The sequence below is a fragment of the Capricornis sumatraensis genome, chromosome 5, assembly GCF_032405125.1.
Source record: "Capricornis sumatraensis isolate serow.1 chromosome 5, serow.2, whole genome shotgun sequence".
NCBI classification, from domain to species: domain Eukaryota; kingdom Metazoa; phylum Chordata; class Mammalia; order Artiodactyla; family Bovidae; genus Capricornis; species Capricornis sumatraensis.
In genome coordinates, this window is record NC_091073.1 from 12,180,282 (window position 1) to 12,202,522 (window position 22,241).

Genomic DNA, 22,241 nt, shown 5'->3' on the forward strand with positions numbered 1-22,241 from the left:
GCCGGCTCCACACACTTTCCCTGCTTCCCAAGTCCCCTGTGACCAAAGCTGCTGCTTTCTGGCACCTGCTACCAGCATTTATTCCACCCAAATCTATTTCAATCCCATTTTTATTTTGGCAGACCGACTTCTGCAAAGCACCCCGCCAGTCGCTCTCTGCTGATTTTAGCGAACTTGGCACACAGACCTTCTCTGGCAGGTGTAAGCAGCAGCAGACATGAATCCCGCCCCCCACCTCTTACAGAGAAGGCAGCATTTGAAGTCTGAAGAAATGTGGACAAAGAAGAAAAGACACTCTGCATCTAACGCCAAGGCCAAGCCCTAGGAGATACGCAGAATCTGCAATGGCTCAATGAAGAGGCAGAGAATACTGGCCTCCCGGTAGGATGGGAGTCAACAGGATGATGGGAGTCAACAGGATGGTCTCAAAAACCACAGGAGAGGCTGCAGAGCCTTCAGATTACTTACTGCCGAAATTGCTTCCCATCATCACAAAAGCAGTAATTACAGAGGAAGCACAGAGGATTAAATCGAGGGGGAAGAAAGAAGTTTAGATAAAGCGATGCTGACAACCAGAGTTATCAGAACATCAATGCGCTCTCAGATCTCGCAAGGCCGGCGGGGGTGGAAATGTGGTTTCTTTAAGAAAAGGCACAGCAAAGCCTTATAGGGAGAAAACACTTGTTTCCTACATTCACTATGAGATGGATTTGTGAAGTTTCACATCAAATTTGGTTTAAAGAGATTCTTAAAGGGTGCTTTTATAGCAGTGACCACAGACCACCTAAATCAAAGGAAACTGGGATGAATGCTTAAAAAAGCAAATGTCTAAGTTTTTGGAATCAAAATTCGTGGAAAGTGAAAATCACATCCAACTCTCTGCAACCTCATGGACTGTATAGTCCATGGAATTCACCAGGCCAGAATACTGGAGTGGCTAGCCTTTCCCTTCTCCAGAGGATCTTTCTAATCCCAGGATCAAACCCAGGTCTCCCACATTGCAGGCAGATTCTTTACCAGCTGAGTCACAAGGGAAGCCCAAGAATACTGGAGTGGGTAGCCTATCCCTTCTCCAGGGGATTTTCTGAACCCAGGAATTGAACCAGGATCTCCTGCATTGCAGGTAGATTTTTTACCAACTGAGCTATCAGGGAAGCCCAAAATTTGTGGAAGTCAGGCGTAAAAATCTGCCACTTTAATAAACATCAGGTTACCCTGCTTTATATATATAAAATAGCCAGCCTAACACATATAAGGTGATTCCCTTTGTGGTTTTGATTCGCATTTTCCTGATGGTTAGTGATTTTGAGAATTTCTTCATTTAACTGTTGTCCATCTGTATGTCTCCTTTGGAAATACTGCAGGTCCTCTGCCCATTTTTAAAGCAAGTAATTTGCTTCTTTGTTACTGATTGCAGGAGTTCCTTACATATTTTGGATATTAACCTCTATCAGGTACATAGTTTGCAAATATTTTCTTTCATTCTGTAGGCTGCCTTTTCATTCTGTTGTTTCCTTGGCTGTGTAGAAACTTTTGGCAAGAATGTAGAAAAGTCAGAACCCTGTACACACGTTTTATACATATATATATTTATTTATTTATAATGGAATATTACTTAGCAATAAAAATGAGGAACAACTGGACCAGCTGAAGCTGGGATATGCTCTGAGACGCAGGGAAGGGAGAGGTCTTGGGGGCCGGAGAAGGGCTAGAGTGAAGGTCCCAGGGGCCAGACAGAGCCCCACAACTCAAGAGGAAGTGATCCAGGCTAGCTGCAGCACACACACTGGGAGGCAGCCCCAGCTATGGATCCATTGGGTCTGTGGGCACAATCTAGGTGCCAAAAAACGGAAAACTTTGAGTAGGAAATTTGCAATCAAATTTGCAATCAAATCAAGGCATACTTTAATGCCTCTGGCTATGTGGAGGGTGGATGGGTGGGATTTGGAGGGAGTGCCATGTAAACCAAGTGGAGATGATATTCTCTGAAGGGGTGGAAGACTGACAGGTGGGAATCACGAACTGGGCTGGACCACACGGAGAGAAAGGGGCTGAGAGGCTCCTGGGTGGAGGTGCAAGCAGGTGGTCAGAGAGGCTCCTGGGTGGAGGCGCAAGCAGGTGGTCACAGCCCCAGCTTGGGGTCGGGGGTGTAACCAGAGATTCCTGAAGAGCTACAGGGACGAGCAGTACCGACGCTGCTGCCTCCGCCCAGGAAGAGACAGCCGTGGGCAGAGAGTGGAGCTCAGAGAGGAGTGGAATGAGGAGAGGCCAGGCTACCGGAGCAGGGGCCTGGAGCCTGCAGACGCGCGACATCACCAGGTTCCAGGAAAGAGGGTTTTGTGCACAGTCAGGGCTGACCGCCACTCACAGGTCTGGAGTGACGCCTTCAGAGCGAGTGGCACAGGGCCACAGGGGAATCCGAGCAAACCCTGGGTGAGCGGGGCGGGCACAGGACAAGCACAGGACACAGCATGTGCACGTGAGGGCGTCTCACCGTCCGTGTGAGGGGGAGCCCTGCAGGGAGCCGGGAGGCAGGCGGGTCTGCAGGGGCAGGGGCTGCAGAGAACGCTTCCACTGCCAAGTGCCACTTGGGTTCCCAGAGGAAGATCGGCGAGCCCCTGTGAGTCCTGATGGGAGAGACTCGGGAGATGGCAGACTGAAAAGCCAGAGGAAAGGACTGCTGCTCAGAAGGCTGGGGGCTCTCGTCCTGGGCACAGGGCCTGTGCTCACACAGGAAGGGGGACCCTCTCTCTCCTGGGAGGAGACAAGGGAAGAAGGAGTGGAGCAGGCAGGGCTGGGGTGGGGGGCCGGCAGAGCCCAGTGCTCTCTGTGACTGAGGAGGCAAGGGGGAGGCCAGAGCCACAAGGAGAGTCGAATTTCCAGCGACTGAATTCTCACCAGGACCGTGGGAGCCCAGAGAGGCGAGCTGGATAGCCAAGGGCCAGTCATCAAGCATCCATCCCCTGCCACCACTGCACAGTCCAGAGGCGTTCAGGAGCCTCTCAGAAGAAAGTGAGAACTGTACAAGTGAGTGAAGAGAACTCAGCCTGGTCAAACCTGTGAAGGACCAACACACTGGACGTTGCAGGGATGTGACCACTCTGGGGTCAGCGGGTTCAAGGCAGGCATAAGGTCAAGGTCACCAAGGCTGCAGCTGAGCCACAGGGCTGAACCCTGCAACTCCACCCTCGTGTCCTGTGTGAAGAGCATAGCAAGGAAATACCTCGCGCTGGTTGGCTGCACAGTTGCTCTGAAAGCCTTTCAAAGTAGGCAGTCCCGGTGGATTCAGCTACAGAAATATACTTTATCTCTGGCCTCGAGGCTGGAGGTCCACAATCAGGCGCCAGCAGAGCTGCTGTCCCTGGAGCCTCCCTTCCAGGCCAACAGATGGGTTCCTCACATGGCTCTGCCCAGTCAGGCACGCTCCCTGGTGTCTCTTTATGGCCAAATCACCTTTCCTAAGGAGACCGGTCATATGTGTTTGGTACCCATTCGTGTAACCTCGCTTAACACACCCATGGATACCTTATCTTTGACAAAGGAGGCAAGACTATACAATGAAGAAAAGACAATGTCTTTAACAAGTGGTGCTGGGAAAACTGGTCAACCACTTGTAAAAGAATGAAACTAGAACACTTTCTAACACCATACACAAAAATAAACTCAAAATGGATTAAAAATCTAAATGTAAGACCAGAAACTATAAAACTCCTGGAGGAAAACATAGGCAAAACACTCTCCAACATAAATCACAGCAGGATCCTCTATGACCCACCTCCCAGAGTAATGGAAATAAAGCAAAAATAAACAAATGGACCTAATTAAACTTAAAAGGTTTCGCACAATGAAGGAAACTATAAGCAAGGTGAAAAGACAGCCTTCAGAATAAGAGAAAATGATAGCAAACAAAGTAACTGACAAAGAATTAATCTCAAAAATATACAAGCAGCTCCTGCAGCTTAATTCCAGAAAAATAAATGACCCAATCAGAAAATGGGCCAAAGAACTAAACAGACATTTCTCCAAAGAAGACATACTGATGGCTAACAAACACACGAAAAGATGCTCAACATCACTCATTATCAGAGAAATGCAAATCAAAACCACAATGAGGTACCATCTCACGCCAGTCAGAATGGCTGTGATGCAAAAGTCTACAAACAATAAATGTTGGAGAGGGTGTGGAGAAAAGGGAACCCTCTTACACTGTTGGTAGAAATGCAAACTGGTACAGCCACTATGGAGAACAGTGTGGAGATTCCTTAAAAAACTGGAAATAGAACTGCCATATGACCCAGCAATCCCACTGCTGGGCATACACACCAAGGAGACCAGAATTGAAAGAGACACGTGTACCCCAATGTTCATCGCAGCACTGTTTATAATAGCCAGAACATGGAAGCAACCTAGATGTCCATCACCAGACGAATGGATAAGAGAGCTGTGGTACATATACACAATGAAGTATTACTCAGCCATTAAAAGGAATACATTTGAATCAGTTCTAATGAGGTGGATGAAACTGGAGCTTATTGTACAGTGAAGTAAGCCAGAAAGAAAAACACCATTACAGTACACTAATGCATATATATGGAATTTAGAAAGATGGTAATGATGACCCTGTATGCAAGATAGCAAAGGAGACACAGATGTATAGAACAGTCTTTTGGACTCTGTGGGAGAAGGCGAGGGTGGGATAACTTGGGAGAATGGCATTGAAACATATATATTATCATATGTGAAACCAGTCCAGGTTCGATGCATGGAACAGGGTGCTTGGGGATGGTGCACTGGAATGACCCAGAGCGATGGGATGGGGAGGGAGGTGGGAGGAGGGTTCAGGATGGGGAACACATGTACACCCATGGTGATTTCATGTCAATGTATGGCAAAACCAATACAATATTGTAAAGTAATTAGCCTCCAATTAAAATAAATAAATTTTTTTAAAAAGAGATTGCATTAAAAAAATGATTTTTTAAAGACCCTGCCTCCAAACACGCTCACCTGCTGAGGTGGTGGGACCAGTACTTTAACAGACACCATTTAGTCCCTGTGCCTCAGACAATAAAGAATATGCCTGCAATGTGGGAGACCTGGGTTCAGTCCTTGGGTCAGGAAGATCCCCTGGAGGAGGAAATGGCAACCCACTCCAGGATTCTTGCCTGGAGAATCCCATGGACAGAGGAGCCTGGTGGGCTACAGTCCATAGAGTCACAGAGTTGGACACAACTGAGCGACTAACAGTTTTACTTTCTTCCATCATTCATCATTCGGTCTGCAACCTGAAACTTGTGATTCTAAGTAGAATTGCCCAACTATTCCACCCAATCAGTGGATTCAAGGTGTGGGGCCTGGAGCAGCAGCAATGCCTGGGAGCTCATCAGAAATGCAGGTCATTGGCCCCCATCCTAAACAGCTGAACTGGGAATCTGGGGATGAAGCTCAGTGCTCAATATCTTAACAAATTCTCTGGGTCAACATTTTGATGTATGCTCAGTACATTTTCCAGAAGGTCAACCAGTGAATCCAGTTCTCTAAGTATACATCAAGTATTATAATAAACGCAAGTACATTAGATCTTGGGAAAGCCTTTGCAAAAACTAAAGGATCTAAGGAGACTGAAACAGCAGGTAGTGCCCCTGGATGGGCATTTCCTGCTGGACCCGCTCAGGGTGGGCAGACAGGCAGGGTAACGTAACCTCAGCCTCCTCGCCCAGACAGGTGGGAGGGCCTGCCTCTGGACTGGCTGTGGGTGTGCAGCGAGAACACACACACAGTGTGTGTGTCACGGGTCTGACGCCCTCCGGGTGCCTCTCTGTGGGGGCAGTTCCCACACCTGCCTCAGCGCACAGGACTCAGGCTTCACAGCTCATTTTTATGGAGCCACTGGGGCTCCAAGGATTAAGTCTATACTCTATATTTTATTCTGCCTTCATCAATCTCTCAGAGAAATAAGAACTGAGTTACTGGCAGGCTGTTTCTGAAGACACGGGGTATGTAGAGAGAAGGGGTACCTGCAGGGGGGGGGGTGCCCCCCGGTACAGGAATCCATGACAAACAGTAAGTTTCCAGGGCATTCATAGGAAGAGGAAGCCTTCTGTAAGTGGTTACTCTAGAAATCATGTTTCCCTAATGTGGATCACACAAACAAAGACAGGCAAACATAGTAACTAAAGCATTTACCCAGAAGAAATGAAAACACAGTCTCCGAAATCCTGATCTAGCTTTCTGATAAAATTACTTCCAGGAAGTAGCATAAATTTTACTTAGGTACAGGCCTCATGTTGAGCTGAACAGGAGGATTTTGCAGCATATGATAAAATTGGTAAATGTAGGCAATCTGGTACCAAATTTGTTTTAATGTATCTTGGACTCATTTCTTTTTTAGTAATGAAATACTTAAATAGATTTTCAAATGATGTATTTTCCAGTTCCATAATTTGTAATTTCAATGATAAATGAGATTACATTTTTATATCATATTTTACAACAGTAATGGAAAGCACTATAATTTTTCTTTCCTCGAGATTCTCTTTAAATTTAAAATATACCTCTTTTTCAAGTAACATTAGCTTTTTTGTATGTCTATTTCTAACATATTTACATGCATTTCCATAATGTTCCTCAAATTCAGAACATGGAATTATCATTTTTCAAAAGAGACATATAGCCAGAATGAAGAGGATATATATGTAGGCAATATATTTTCAATGTAAATTATCTTAAATTCTCAACAATGACAAAATGTTCATGAGAGAATAATCATATTTTCTTTAAATTTGTGCATATATAAAAAAGTCATTTAACTAATGTAACATAAAAAAGTGAAGACTCATAAATTAAACCTTTAGGCAACATTCTAGTACTGAAAAGAGCAAATAATGCCTATGTTCAGTTAAAATAAAAATTTTACATAAAACAGAGACAAGTTATGATATGTACAGTGGAACATTAACACAGAAGTTACACAAGCAATAACACAGCTGAGATAAAACATAGAAAAAACAATTTTGTGCATATTGCCTTATTCCATTCATATGAAGTTAAGAAAACAGGCAAAACTACTTGAAAGTTACACTATTACTGTCAGAGGACAGGTCTGACTGGGCGAGGACATGAGGGCCAGCCAAGCTAGCCTGGGTGATAGCTGCACAGATGCACCATGGGAAGTTCCCCCAACTGTGCGCCTGAGGACTGTGCCATTTATGGTAAGGTACAAGGAGTTTCTGTTAGTCAAAACACACGTCAAACAGTGCTTTTAAAAAATTAATGATTCATGGGAAAAGTACACAATTACAGGATTATGAAAAAAATTCAAATCACTGTAAATATGAAGAGGAGCCCAACTTAATTAGTTACAGTAATTTAAATCTAAAGGAACCCAAAGGCTACCCCTTCATAAAGGGTTACAGGCCTTTTCCTTTGACTGCAGGGGAAGACCTTGAATGTAACAGCTGTCGCTCCTACACTTAGACTACACAACAGCAGAAGTAAAAATACATATTTTTATATATGTAAAATATTTACATATTTAATTAAGATTGCCTTTAAAAAAATCAAAACAGATTTTCCTGTTCAGTCTGAAGAAGAAACACATCCTGTTGTATGAGAGCCACATGGCTAAGACCTGAGGGTGACTTAAAGGATCTGAGAGCAAATCCATTGAATGCTGGCCAACCACGGTGGAGCCCAGTTCTATGAGCACAAGGACCCAAATTCCACCCACAAGCTGAAAAAATCTGGGAGAGAATCCAGATAAGGAGGGTTCTAGATAAGAATGCAGAGCAGATGGTACCTCTGTTTCAGCCTTGGGAGACTCCAGACTTCTGACCTCAGAGACTGGGAGATAAGTGAATATTCTGCACACAAATATGATGTAAAACCAGCAACTGTAAGAAGAGACTACAAACGTAGGATATTGGAAATGCATTTGAAACTAAAAGATCAGTAACTTAAAGCAATCTTGTGTGTATGTGTGTATATGTGTGTGTGTGTGTGTGTGTGTGTGTATAGCCTGCTATATCAAAACCTTATGGCAACTGCAAACTGAAAATCTCCAATATACATGCACACACACACACACACACATACACACACACACACACAAAGCAATCCCAACACAACACAAAAATTAGGCATCAGATCACAAGAGAACAAAAGAGAAAGGGAAGAAAAAAGACCTACAAAAACAAACTCAAAACAATTAACAAAATGTTGATAAGAACATACATATTGATAATTATCTTAAATGTAAATGGATTAAATGCTATGACCAAAGGACACAGACTGATTGAATGGATACAAAAACAAGACTCATATACATGCTGTCTATAAGAAACCCACTTCAGATCTAGGGACACGTATAGACTCAAAGGGAGGAAACGGATATCCAAAGAAAGGTGTAGTAGCAATTCTCATATCAGACAAAGCAGACTAAAATACTGTTACAAGAGCCAAAGAAAGACAGTACATAATGATCAATGAATCAATCCAGGAAGTCATAGCAATTGTAAATACGTATGTACCCAACACAGGGCATCTCAATATATAAGACATATACTAACAGGTATAAAGGGAGAAATACACAATAACACAATAATAGTGGAGGACTTTAACACCCCACTTGAATCAATGGACAGATCACTCAGACAGAAAATCAGTAAGGAAACACAGGCCTTAAATGACACATTAGACCAGATGACTTAATTAATACTTATAGAACATCCATCCAAAAGCAGCAGAATACACATTCTTCTCAAGTGCACATGGAACATTCTCCAGGATTGACCACATGCTGGGCGACAAACCGAGACTTGGTAAATTGAAGAAGACTGAACTTTTTTGTTCAGTTCTTCTCTGTACTCTTGCCACCTCTTCTTGATATCTTCTGCTTCTGTTAGGTCCATAACATTTCTGTCCTTTATCGAGCCCATCTTTGCATGAAATGTTCCCTTGGTATCTCTAATTTTCTTGAAGAGATCTCTAGTCTTTCCCATTCTCTTGTTTTCTTCTATTTCTTTGCATTGATCTCTGAGGAAGGCTTTCTTATCTCTTCTTGCTATTCTTTGGAACTCTGCATTCAGATGCTTATATCTTTCCTATTCTCCTTTGCTTTTCGCCTCTCTTCTTTTCACAGCTATTTGTAAGGTCTCCCCAGACAGCCATTTTGGTTTTTTGCATTTCTTTTTCATGTGGATGGTCTTGATCCCTATCTCCTGTACAATGTCATGAACCTCATTCCATAGTTCATCAGGCACTCCATCTATCAGATCTAGGCCCTTAAATCTATTTCTCACTTCCACTGAATAATCATAAGGAATTTGACTTAGGTCATACCTGAATGGTCTAGTGATTTTCTCTACTTTCTTCAATTTAAGTCTGAATTTGGCAATAAGGAGTTCACGATCTGAGCCACAGTCAGCTCCCGGTCTTGTTTCTGCTGACTGTATAGAGCTTTTCCATCTTTGGCTGCAAAGAATATAATCAATCTGATTTTGGTGTTGACCATCTGGTGATGTCCATGTGTAGAGTCTTCTCTTGTGTTGCTGGAAGAGGGTGTTTTTTTATGACCAGTGCATTCTCTTGGCAAAACTCTATTAGTCTTTGCCCTGCTTCATGCCGTATTCCAAGGCCAAATGTGCCTGTTACCCCAAGTGTTTCTTGACTTCCTACTTTTGCATTCCAGTCCCCTATAATGAAAAGGACATCTTTTTTGGATGTTAGTTCTAAAAGGTCTTGTAGGTTTTCATAGAACCGTTCGTCTTCAGCTTCTTCAGCATTACTGGTTTGGGCATAGACTTGGATTACTGTGATATTGAATGGTTTGCCTTGGAAATGAACAGAGATCATTCTGTAATTTTTGAGATTGCATCCAAGTACTGAGTTTTCGACTCTTTTGTTGACCAAGAGGGAACTTACCTCAATATAATAAAGACCATATATGACAAACTCACAGCAAACATTATTCTCAATGGTAAAAAACTGAATTTCCTCTAAGATTAGGAATACCACCAGGATGTCCACTCTCACCTCTATTATTCAATACAGTTTTGGAAGTCCTTGCCATAGCAATCAGAGAATAAAAAGAAAAAAAAAAGGAATTCAAATTCCAATCCAAATTGGAAAAGAAGTAAAACTGTCACTGTCTCCAAATGACATAATACTATAGATAGAAAATCCTGAAGATACTACCAGAAAACTACTAGAGCTAATCAATGAATCTGGTAATGCTTCAGGGTACAAAATTAATGCACAGAATTTTGCTGCATTTCGATGCTAAAAACAAAAATTCAGAAACAGAACTCAAGGGAGCAATCCCCATTACCATTATCTCAAAAAGAATTAAGTAACTAGGAGTAAGGAGGCAAAAGACTTGTACTCAGAAAACTATAAGATACTGATGAAAGAAATTAAAGATAACACAAACAAATGGAAAGATATACGATGTTCTTGGATTGGAATAATGAATACTATCAAAATGACTATACTAACCAACAAAACTTACAGATTCAATACAATCCCTATCAAACTACCAATGGCATTTTTCATAGAGCTAGAACAAAAAATCTTTATGGAGACATAAAAGATGCTGAACAGCCAAAGCAATCTTGAAGAAGATAAACAGAGTTGAAGGAACTGGGCTCCCTGACTTCAAACTATACTATAAAGCTGCAGTCATCAACACAGTACGGTCCAGGCACAAAAACAGAAATACAGATCAATAGGTCAATAGGAATAGGTCAGCAAAGCATGAAATAAACTCACATACCTATAGTCACATATCTATGACCAAGAAGGCAAGACTACAATGGAGGAAAGACAATATCTTCAATAAATCGCACCAGGAAAACATGTAAAAAATGAAAGTAGAACATTCTTTAACACCATACTCAAAAATAAACTCAAAATGGATTAAAGACCTAAATATAAGAGTGGATACTATAAAACTCTTAGAGGAAACACAGGCAGAACACACTTTGACACAAATTGCAGCAATATCTTTTCCAAGGCATCTCCTTGAATAATGGAAATAAAAACAAAAATAATCAATGGGACCTAATTAATCTTAAAAGCTTTTGCACAGCAAAGAAAACCATAAGAAAAGCAAAAAAAAAAAAAAAAAACCACAGAATGGGAGAATATATTTGCAAAAGATGTGAGTGACAAGGGATTATTCCCTCAAATTTATAAACAGCTCATGCAACTCAATATCAAAACAAAAACCCAATTAAAAAAATGGGCAGATCTAAGAAGACATTTCTTCAAAAACAGACATACAAATGGCCAAGAGTACATGAAAAGATGCTGCTGCTGCTGCTGCTGCTGCTGCGTCACTTCAGTCGTGTCCGACTCTGTGTGACCCCAGGGACTGCAGCCCACCAGGCTCCCCCGTCCCTGGGATTCTCCGGGTAAGAACACTAGAGTGGGTTGCCATTTCCTTCTCCAATGCATGAAAGATGCTAAATATCATTAATTATTGGAGAAATGTAAATCAAAACTACAGTGAGGTATCACCTCACAGTAATCAGAATGGCCATCATCAAAAAAAAAATATCTACAAATAATAAATACTGTAGAGACTGTGTTGAAAAGGGAACCCTCTTACACTACTGATGGGAATGTAAACTGGTGCAGCTGCTATAGAGAACAGTACAGTGGTTCCTTTTAAAACTAAAAACAGAGCTACCATACGATCCACCAATCCCACTCCTGAACATATTTTGAACAAAACTATAGCTCACAAAGAGACATGTACCCCTGTGTTCACTGAAGCTCTATTCACAATAGCCAAGGCATGGAAACAACCTAAATGTCCACTGACAGATGAATGGGTAAAGAAGATGTGGTGTTTACACACAATGGAATATTACTCAACCACTAAAAAGAATGAAATAATGCCATTTGCACCAACATGGATGGACCTGGAGATTATTATCCTGAGTGAAGTAAGCTTAAACTTCTTTAGACAGTCTGAAACCAGATGCCACCGAGGAGGCTCAAGAGGAAGTGAGGGACCTGTTGCTGGAAACTGGAGGAAGATCATAGTCCAGCAGTTCCTCACATGGTTAACCAGTGATCTCACTCCTAGATGCATGCCCAGGAGAGAATGTATGTCTGCAGATAACTCATACACAGATGCTCATAGCAGCGTCTTCATAATAGCCCCAAAGTAGAAACAACCCAAAAGGTCATTAGCTGGTGAAAGAACAAACCAATTTTGGTGCACCTGGACAATGAACATGATCTGGCCACCAAAGGATGAAGCACCGACAGACCAGCACGTGGTCCCTGAGAAACATCAGGCCGAGTAAAAGACGCCAGACACAGACACCCACATGCCGTGGGCTCCACTTGTACGAACGTCCAGAGCAGACAAGCACGCAGAGACAGACGGCAGAGTACAGCTTACCTATGACTGGAGCACACAGGAGTCAGGGGAGGCGACAGGTAAACTGACGAGAGGTTTCTTCCTGTGGTAATGCAACTTGCTCCAAACTTGATGGGGGCAAGGGATACACAACACTAAGAATAAACGACAAGCTGCTGAACTGTGCTAAATGGACAAATTCCGTGGCGTGTAAATTATTATCTCAGTAGAGCTGTTAGAATAAGGTACACCCGACATCATTAATCATCAGGGAAAAGCAAATTAAAACCACAATGAGAGACCCCTACAAACCAATTACGATGCCTAAAATAGATAATTTTTAAACCTGACAGTACCAGGAGCTGAAAAGCAAGCAGGGCTGATGGAAACTCATACGCTGCTTGTGAGAATGCAGTCTACCAAACATCTGTCGTCAACATCCAGAAGCGTTTAGTTCTGGTCACTTATTTGCGGGTCTATGTAACTGGAGGTTCTGAGGAAGCCTCTGAGGTCTGTCCACCTCCAGGCCTCTTCAGCCCAACTCTGTCCTCCTTTCTGGGTCACTGCCCACAGATTGGGTAGGAACCGGCTCCACTGAGGCCCAGTCACACACCGGGGTTCTGCTCCATGGCCGATGCCTGTGCATGGAGATCTGCACAGGAGACCTAGGAAAACACTTCAGTCCCAAGTGGACAGAGGCTCCAGGGAACAAGACTCACATTTGGATTCTTCTGCATGTAAACCCGTCCTGGCAAAGTCCCTGCATGCAAGGTGCACATCAAGAATGATGCTGGACTGGCTTGTTTGTGAGGCAGGAAAACAAAAGGACTGATTCTGTTACCCTCGTTTTCTATACTGAGACATTGTTTCTATGATAAATTAAATTTTGAAGAAATGTGAAGCTGTCCCATAAACACACAGATGTTTGATTCAAGTCAAAGAAAAACACTAAGCTTTCTGCCTCCATCCAATTACACTCCTCACTGTGCTTAATCTCTTCCTTTCCAACTTTTTTAAAATTTATTCATTTTAATGGGAGGACAATTACTTTACAATATTGTGATGGGTTTTGCCATATATCAATATGAATCAGCCACAGGCATACACGTGAACCCTCTCTCCTGAACCCCTCTCCCACCTGCCTCCCCAGCTCATCCGTCCAGGTTATCATAGACACTGGCTTCTGGTGCCCCGCATCATACCTCAAGCTTGCACTGACTATCGATTTTACATACGGTAACGCATATGTTCCAATGCTATTCTCTCAAATCACCCCACCCTCTCCTTCTTCCACTGAGCCCAAAAGTCTGTTCTTTACGTCTGTGTCTCCATTGCTGCCCCGAACATAGGACTGTCGGTACCAGATACCATATATACGCGTTAATATACGGTATTGGTCTTTCTCTTCCTGACTCACTTCATTAAAACAAGGTGGTGGTAAGGGTGGGGGCCTCGCCTCAGGCCCCCCCCACCCCAACCCCCACCCAGTGGAAATGCAAAGAAGTCCCCTGACTTACAGTGACCAGGACCAGGCTCTGGGCGTGCCGACTCCAAGCTCAGGGCAGCATCAGATTGCTTCTTGGAATCTTGCAAAAGATGCAGAAATACCTTTTTGAAAATGGAAAAGAGCTTCATGTTATTTTATGTTCCCTTCCACATTGCACCTCTTCTGCCTCAATTACCCAACTGGGTCATTATGACAATATTCACCAAACAGCCACCATATTTCACTTGGTCGTTCAGTTAAGGGACAGAACTCTGAGGCCACCTGGTCCTGCCCACAGGACACAAAGGTGAGTAAAACCAGTCTAAACCTCAGGGCACCTCGGTCCTGGCCAAGCCGCTAGGCAGGAATGGGCAGGGCGTGGTGGAGCCGATCACACAGAGCATCCAATTCAACTGTGGTTTATGAAACGCTGTCCAGCATTTGAGAAACTCAAGAAGAATCAGGCCACAAACTCGTGAGCTGCACCACGGATTCAGAGTGGGTGGGCCCACGTGTGCCAATCTCCACCACAGAGTCTTCTCCACAGGCTCTGGGACCTCTTAATACCTAAACAGGCTTGTCCTATAAAAACTGGCTTGAAGTTAGTAATTGGTTAGTGCTGGACGCCGACGCCCTGCCTCACTGTTCAAACCGAAGGGCTGTAGCTGTCATCAAAGTCCACAAACAATAAATGCTGCAGAGGGTATGGAGAAAAGGGAACCCTCCTACACTGTTGGCGAGAATGTAGAGCATTCGCTATGAAGAACAGTATGGAGGTTCCTTACAAATCTAAAAATAGAGCTACCACATGACCCAGCAATCCCACTCCTAGGCATGTAGCTGGAGAAAAACACAATTCGAAAAGACACACGTTCACTGCAACACTTTACAATAGCCAGGTCGTGGAAGCAACCTAAATGTCCATCAGCAGAGGAATGGATAAGGACAACGTGGTACATATACACAATGGAATATTACTCAGCCATAATGAATAATGAACTAATGCCATTTGCAGCAACATGGGTGGACACAGAGATGATCATATTAAGTGAAGAAAGGCAGAAAAAAAGAAAAACATCATAAACATTGCTCTTACGCTCTATTTAAAATATGAGACAGGTGACCTTATTTACAAAAGAGAAACAGACTCACAGACATAGGAAACAGAGCTACGGTTACCAAATGGGGAAGGAGGGAGGGATAAACTAGGAGTCTGGAATGAACTTATACACACACTACTATAAAAGAACTAGATAACCAACAAAGACCTACGGCATAGCACAGGAAACTATACTGAATATCTTGTAATAACCTATAAGGGAAAAGGATCTGAAAAAGAATATATACATATTCATATAAACATACATATATGTGTGTGTATATGGGCTTCCCTGGTAGCTCAGCTGGTAAAGAATCTGCCTGCAATGTAGGAGACCCTGGTTTGATTCACAGGTCAGGAAGATCCCCTGGAGAAGATGACCCACTCCAATATTCATGGGTTTCCCTGGTGGCTCAGACATTAAAGAATCTGCCTGCAACGCAGGAGACTTCGGTTGGATCCCTGTGTTGGGAAGATCCCCTGGAGGAGGGCATGGCAACCCACTCCAGTATTTTTGCCTGGAGAATCACTATGGACAGAAGAGCCTGGTGGGCTGAAGTCCATGGGGTTGCAAAGAGTCAGACATGACTTGACTTAAGTAACTAAGCACAGCACAGCATATATATATAAATACATATATACATATGTGTGTGTGTGTGTACACACACACACACACAGAGAGCTTCCCTGGTCGTTCAAACAGTAAAGATTCTGCCTGCAATGCAGGAGACCCGGGTTCAATCCCTGGATTGGGAAGATCCCCTGGAGAAGGGAATGACTACCCACTCCAGTACTCTTGCCCAGAGAATCCCTTGGACAAGGGAACCTGGTGGGTTACAGTCCACAGGATCACAAAGAGTAGAACACAGCTGAGTGACTAACACTACTATGCATACACATAACTGAATCACTTTGCTGTACACCTAACACTACCACAACATTGTTTCCATAAAAATTTTTTTAAAATCCAAGGACTAGGCCCCAAATCAGTACAAATAAGGTGCAAAAGAATGTGCCTGGAGACAGGGAGATGAGAGGACAGGAGTCTGTGGGTGACTGCCAGGGGGCAGGGGACAGGCCGTGTGCAGAGGAGGGAGGGTGTCCCTGATGAGAACCCTCGCAGGGTGTGAAGAGAGGCAGTCTGGAGAGGGCAGAGGCGCTGGGCTCTGAGGAAGGGGCTCCACGCCTAGCAAAGGTCTGGTCAGCCTTGCGCCACAGACAGAGGACTCACACATCCCGAGACCAGAGTGACAGAAACTCAGTGCGTAACGGCCACAGACCGGGGAGCAGGCAGTGGGTTTCCTCACTCATTGCTCAGCCACGGCCCACTCAGCCTCTCCTGGGGACCATCACTGAGCCAGGCACTGCCCAGTGCTGCCCTCCCCCTGGCAGCACACACGTCCCCTCACCTCTGCCCGCTGCTGCAAAGCCCTGGGGTCCTGACCTCAGCCGCGCTGCAGCCTCCCCACCAGGTGGGTTCCCGCTCTGACTCCAAGTCACCACCTCCCTGAACTCTGGACTCTGCAAACAGCATTTCCATCCTGACTGAGTTTATTTCGGGGAACGAGCACAGAGATATTGACCAACTCTAGGCATTCCTAGGAGCCCGTGGCCCCAGGAGAAGATGGGGAGAGGGCACCAGGGGAGAAGCAGCTGGCAAGGGGGGAGAGACCCGCGTTCTCAGTGCATATGATGAATTAGTCTGGGCAGACTTCTGCTGAGAGGAGTCTGAGTCCTCCGATTTAGCGATGAGCCATGAGGTGTCATTACTTTTGATCTGATGAGGTTGCTTTTATTGGTAAGATAACATCTTGCTGATTCCCAGTAAGACCCCAAGGAAAAGCTGCAGACCTCACAGTTTACTACAAGTGGGAACAATAGCTTAATAAGAAGAGAACAGCAACGCTGTGCCATGTGTCACCTTCACTGCCTCATCTAATAAACGGTATTAATAATAAGATGCAAAAAACAGAATTGTTGCAAAGAGTGAATGTGTCTGCATGTAAAGCTGGGAAGACAATGCCACCCAAATGAGAAGCTCGTGATATCTGATCCCAAGAGTGATGGGAGGAGGAATAATGACAGCTGGATGCCTGCAACGTGTCACATCATTTAATTATTAAGTTGACGCAGTGAGATCAGCACGGTCAGCCTGAGAAGCGAGCGCCGAGGCCCAGTGAAACCAGCATTCACTCAGTGCATTTACTAAGAGTGAAATTAGAGACAGCAGAAATAGTGCAACTCAAGATTCATTCACTGAGCAAAGACTTCCTTTGTACCTCATTTTAATGGGAATTTTCATTGGGTTTTAGAATGTAGTTGGGAATTATACAAAACATACCTTGAAAACAAAGGAGGGAGTCTTGATAATCATCTTCATCTGCTCCTCTAACAGTTTCCCTCTCTTTCTCCTTTCCTAGCAAGGCAGTGTGTGTGTGTATGTGTGTAGTGTGTGTGTGTGCAGGTGTGCCTGTGTACCTGGGAGGAGGAAATAAAACGAAGGCAGAGGCCCTGCCCTCAGAAGCTCGCAGACCACCCGACAGATCGCACAGCACAGAACTCGCATCACATGGACTAGCCTCAGCAGCCTGGGGCGACAAGGTACAGCAGGGTGACTGCAGGTAACAATACTATATTGTATATTTGAAAGTAGCTGAGAGAATAATTTTTTTTTAATTTCTCATAACAAAAAAAATTCAATTATGTAAGGCAATGGATATAGCTAAATTTATTGGAGAAAGAAATGGCAACCCACTCCAGTACTCTTGCCTGGAAAATCCCATGGACTGAGAAGCCGGGTAGGCTACAGTCCATGGAGTCACAAAGAGTCGGACACGACTGAGCGACTTTCCTTTCCTTATAATGGTGATCATTTCCCAATATATACATAAATCATAATGTTGCGCTCTTTAAAACTGATACAATGTTATATGTCGATAAAACTGAGAAGAAAGAAATGACCAAATTAAACATCAGGGACACTAAACACTGTGAAAACAATTGACAATTTAACACAACTATGGATTTAAGTACAAAGCCTATGGCACCTCTAAAGGAACAGAAGGTCAGGTGTTGGGGAGTCTTCATTCGGGGATTTGTGTTTTTGTAATTGAGAAGAGCTGCAGGATCTAACCTCCATAATGGTCCCAGATCACCTCAATGTCAACTGGGCCATCAATCCTCAGACCGCAGGGCTGAGCCTGTGCCCTCATCAAGCACGGTTAGACCCCAAGCTTGACCTGCACTGAAAGTGCCAGCTTGATGGGCTGCATCCTGGAGACAGCCAGTGCAAGACGCCTTCTGCCTGGATGCTGCAGAAATTCACGAAACTGACCAACCTCTGTAAGACAATGGCAGCATCACTGCAGGAAGAACGTGAGCAGAGAAAGAATTCCCAAACTTTGGCCAATGTAACATAAGCTGCATCTTTCAGCTTCCCCAGAGAGATTTTTTTTTTAAGACAATGGAAGATAAAATCATGGAGATGGTTTAAATGATAAAGAATAAGACAGTCACTGGCCAATCCTCTCCAGGCATGGGATTCTGGGCAGGGCTCTCTGCTGCCAGGTCACACTGTGCACACAGAAGGACTTCTATAATTTCAAACAACTTGCATGAGTTCACAACTGCTGATATAAAAAGTTGTCACAAACATGGGGCTTACGACAATGCATATCTACCATCTTATAATCCTGAAGGTCAGAAATCTAAAATGGACCCAAGGACTAAGATCAGGACATTGCAGGGCTGGGTTCCCTCTGCAGGTGCTGAGGAAGGAGGCCCTCTGCTGCTTTTTTCAGCTCCTAGTGGCCTGTTTCTGTGGCTCAAAGCCCCTTCCTCTGTCTTCAAAGCTCATCGCTGCGATCTCCGCTTCCACAAAGGCATCACCTGCTCCAGGGTTCCAGGGATACGCCGGCTCTGGAGGTTCCGAGTGGTTCTCAGTATATATTGAGAGACGGAGTGAGTGCAGAGCCTGAGACTCCACCAGGAAGGAATCAGAGGGAGCAGCCCCCTCCTGACCATGACTGCATCCAGCAGCCAGACTCCTGGGAGACACAATGACTCAAGCTGCTGGGAATTACAATAGGATCTGGAGCTCAAAGATGGGGGGACGTGTTACAAGACACAGGTCGGCCCAGTGAGGTCCACTGGCTAAATCTGAGGTGAATTCCAAGTAAATAATTATCACAATGAATTGTAGCTCACTGAACAAAATAGGAAGCCATGTGTCACTATGGACATCAACAGACAGGGTGAAGATACAGTGCTTCCTTATGTTAATGTCAATTTAAAAATGTAGACTCCACACTGGGGTCTACAAGGAAATTTGTTAAATTTCTACAAGGAAATTGTCCCCTTGGCAGATGTCTCACCCACAAAGAACATGGAAAAGGGCTAAAACCAGTGGGGAAAGAGGAGTTAAGAAAGAATGGGAATTTGAAGAATCTCAAAGCACATCCTCAAAAAATAAGCAATAATGATGGGAAAAGGAATCAGCTTCCAGGGGACATGCCTGGCAGACACCGCTTGACCTGGACGATCAAAGTTCTGGTCACAGTGTGATGGATGGACCTCCAGCACCAGGCAGTGGGGAGCAAAGAGACAAGGCGGCCCTCCTGTGACTCTCCAGCCAGAATGTGAACAGGAGGAACCCACAGCACCGCAAAGTGCAGGCTCGATCATCTGCAGGAACATCCAGATCACTAAGTCAAGGAAACAGGGATTCTTCCTGCCTGATGGCTGCTCCAGAGATGGGCAGTGAGCTGAGCGAGACGCATGTTGATGGATCAGATCCTTTTGCTCTTAAGGGCAAGGGTGGGTGGGATGACTGAAACATGATGGGCGAAGCCTGCCTGGGGGCTCTTTGTTCTTGGAAGTTGTTCTCAAAGAATAAAAGCAAACAACTAGAACATGAAGGTCACGTCCTTATTCCCACTCTGGACTTGACTGTTTTCATCCTCTTAATGCTGTGTAAGATGAAGGCATCCAAGCTCAGGCACCAGAGGAAATGACACTCAGGATCCTCTTGACAGAGAGACAAAGGAAACCCTCCTAGAGGAACTCGGCAGGCTCGGTGGGAAGAAACTGCCCGTCTCACATGGGCAGTCTAACTTCCTAAAATACTAAAAGCTTCAGGTATATTAAAACTGCCCTAGGACACTAATCATGGAGGGCACGCTCTTGGGAGGGAGGGGGGTGCGGCGGTGTAGAGGATGTATGGGAAACCTTGGTACCTTCTGCCCCACTGGTATGAACTTAAAACGGCTCCAAAAATTAGTCTGTTCAACACCATGCTACTCACATCCACTCTATGTGCATTGCGTCAGCAGATTCTGTCTTAGCCTTAGAGACAGCTGTAAACAGACTTCATCTGCAGCTTGGGGGCTCCCACTCTCCTGGCCCACAGCCCTACACACAGTAAACACTATTCCTTGCACTGGAGTTGTTGTTCAGTCGCTCAGTGGTGTCTGACTCTTTGTGACCCCATGAGCTGCAGCATACCAGGCTTCCCTGTCCATCACCAACCAACTCCAGGAGCTTGCTCAAACTCATGCCCATTGAGTTTGTGATGTCATCCTATCATCTCATCCTCTGTTGTTCCCTTCTCCTCCTGCCTTCAATCCTTCCCAGCATCAGGGTCTCTTCTTATGAGCTGGCTCTTCGCATCAGGTGGTCAAGGTATTGGAGCTTTAGCTTCAGCATCAGTCCTTCCAATGAGTATTCAGGGTTGATTTCCTTTAGAATTGACTGGTTTGATCTCCTTACAGTCCAAGGGCCTCTCAAGAGTCTTCTCCAGCACCACAATCTGAAAGCATCAATAGAGGGGTGGGTATGTACTTGCCAAAATAAAGACCGTGATGACCACAAATTCCACACCCCAGTCTCAATGGCCTGGGGCCTGTTTAGCGACTATGACTTACAAGGACATGATCGCAGCTCGAGTGAAGCCTGGGCTCCAGCTGCAGAGCCAGGCGTGCTGCTGGCAGCCCCTCCTCGCCCACTAGGAAGTCAGCAGGCAGAATGCAGACAAACAAAAGAAAACGTCCTGGGGTGCGGTTACAGCCCCGCTAACCGTAATCGATCACAGACTCAAGACAGCAAAGTCAATACTCGCCAAGTGTAAAGACACAAAATTGGTGGAGATGGGTATTTTACAGACAATACCAAACAAAAGAATTTTTTTTAAGGTGCTTAATCTTTTTTCAATTTAAGAAAGCTTTCTCAAATAGATCCATATATACTATAAAATGTTTCATTAAATCTCCTATCTGAGATATATAAAATGTTGGCTGCCCCCTAACAACAGATATGTTCTTTTTTAGTATCTGTTTGTGTGAGAGAGAGAAGAGAGATGAGACTGTATCAATCAATATTTATTTAGTACCTATTACACACAAAGCGTGTACTAAACGTAGCAGGTGGAAATTATTGCAACTGGAGGAGCAGATGAGACTTTCAAAGTAATTGAGTAGCTGGTTCTGTGACTCCTCATTGGGCTTGTTTGGGGATGATTAACAGGATGTGATCCACACAGTCAAAGGCTTTGGCATAGTCAATAAAGCAGAAATAGATGTTTTTCTGGAAGTCTCTTGCTTTTTCAATGATCCAGCAGATGTTGGCAACTTGATCTCTGGTTCCTCTGCCTTTTCTAAAACCAGTTTGAACATCTGGAAGTTCCTGAGAAACCTATATGTAGGTCAGGAAGCAACAGTTAGAACTGGACATGGAACAACAGACTGGTTCCAAATAGGAAAAGGAGTATGTCAAGGCTGTATACTGTCACCCTGCTTATTTAACTTATATGCAGAGTACATCATGAGAAACGCGGGGCTGGAAGAAGCACAAGCTGGAGTCAAGATTGCTGGGAGAAATATCAATAACCTCAGATATGCAGATGACACCACCTTTATGGCAGAAAGTGAAGAGGAACTAAAAAGCCTCTTGATGAAAGTGAAAGAGGAAAGTGAAAAAGTTGGCTTAAAGCTCAACATTCAGAAAACAAAGATCATCGCATCTGGTCCCGTCACTTCAGGGGAAATAGATGGGGAAACAGTGGAAACAGTGTCAGACTTTATTTTTTGGGGCTCCAAAATCACTGCAGATGGTGACTGCAGCCATGAAATTAAAAGACGCTTACTCCTTGGAAGAAAAGTTATAACCAACCTAGATAGCATATTCAAAAGCAGAGACATTACTTCCCCAACAAAGGTCCACCTAGTCAATGCTATGGTTTTTCCAGTGGTCATGTATGGATGTGAGAGTTGGACTGTGAAGAAAGCTGAGTG

The 22,241-nt window shown here is 44.3% G+C and overlaps 1 protein-coding gene across 1 annotated transcript in view; it reads right to left on the reverse strand.

The window, feature by feature from the left end:
• ABCA13 (ATP binding cassette subfamily A member 13) overlaps nt 1–22,241 on the reverse strand; it is a 388,784-nt gene that overhangs the window by 178,603 nt on the left and 187,940 nt on the right. The window contains exon 42 of the mRNA XM_068973151.1: nt 13,894–13,978. Within this exon, the coding sequence (XP_068829252.1) occupies nt 13,894–13,978 (85 nt within the window). The remainder of the gene's footprint in view (nt 1–13,893; nt 13,979–22,241) is intronic.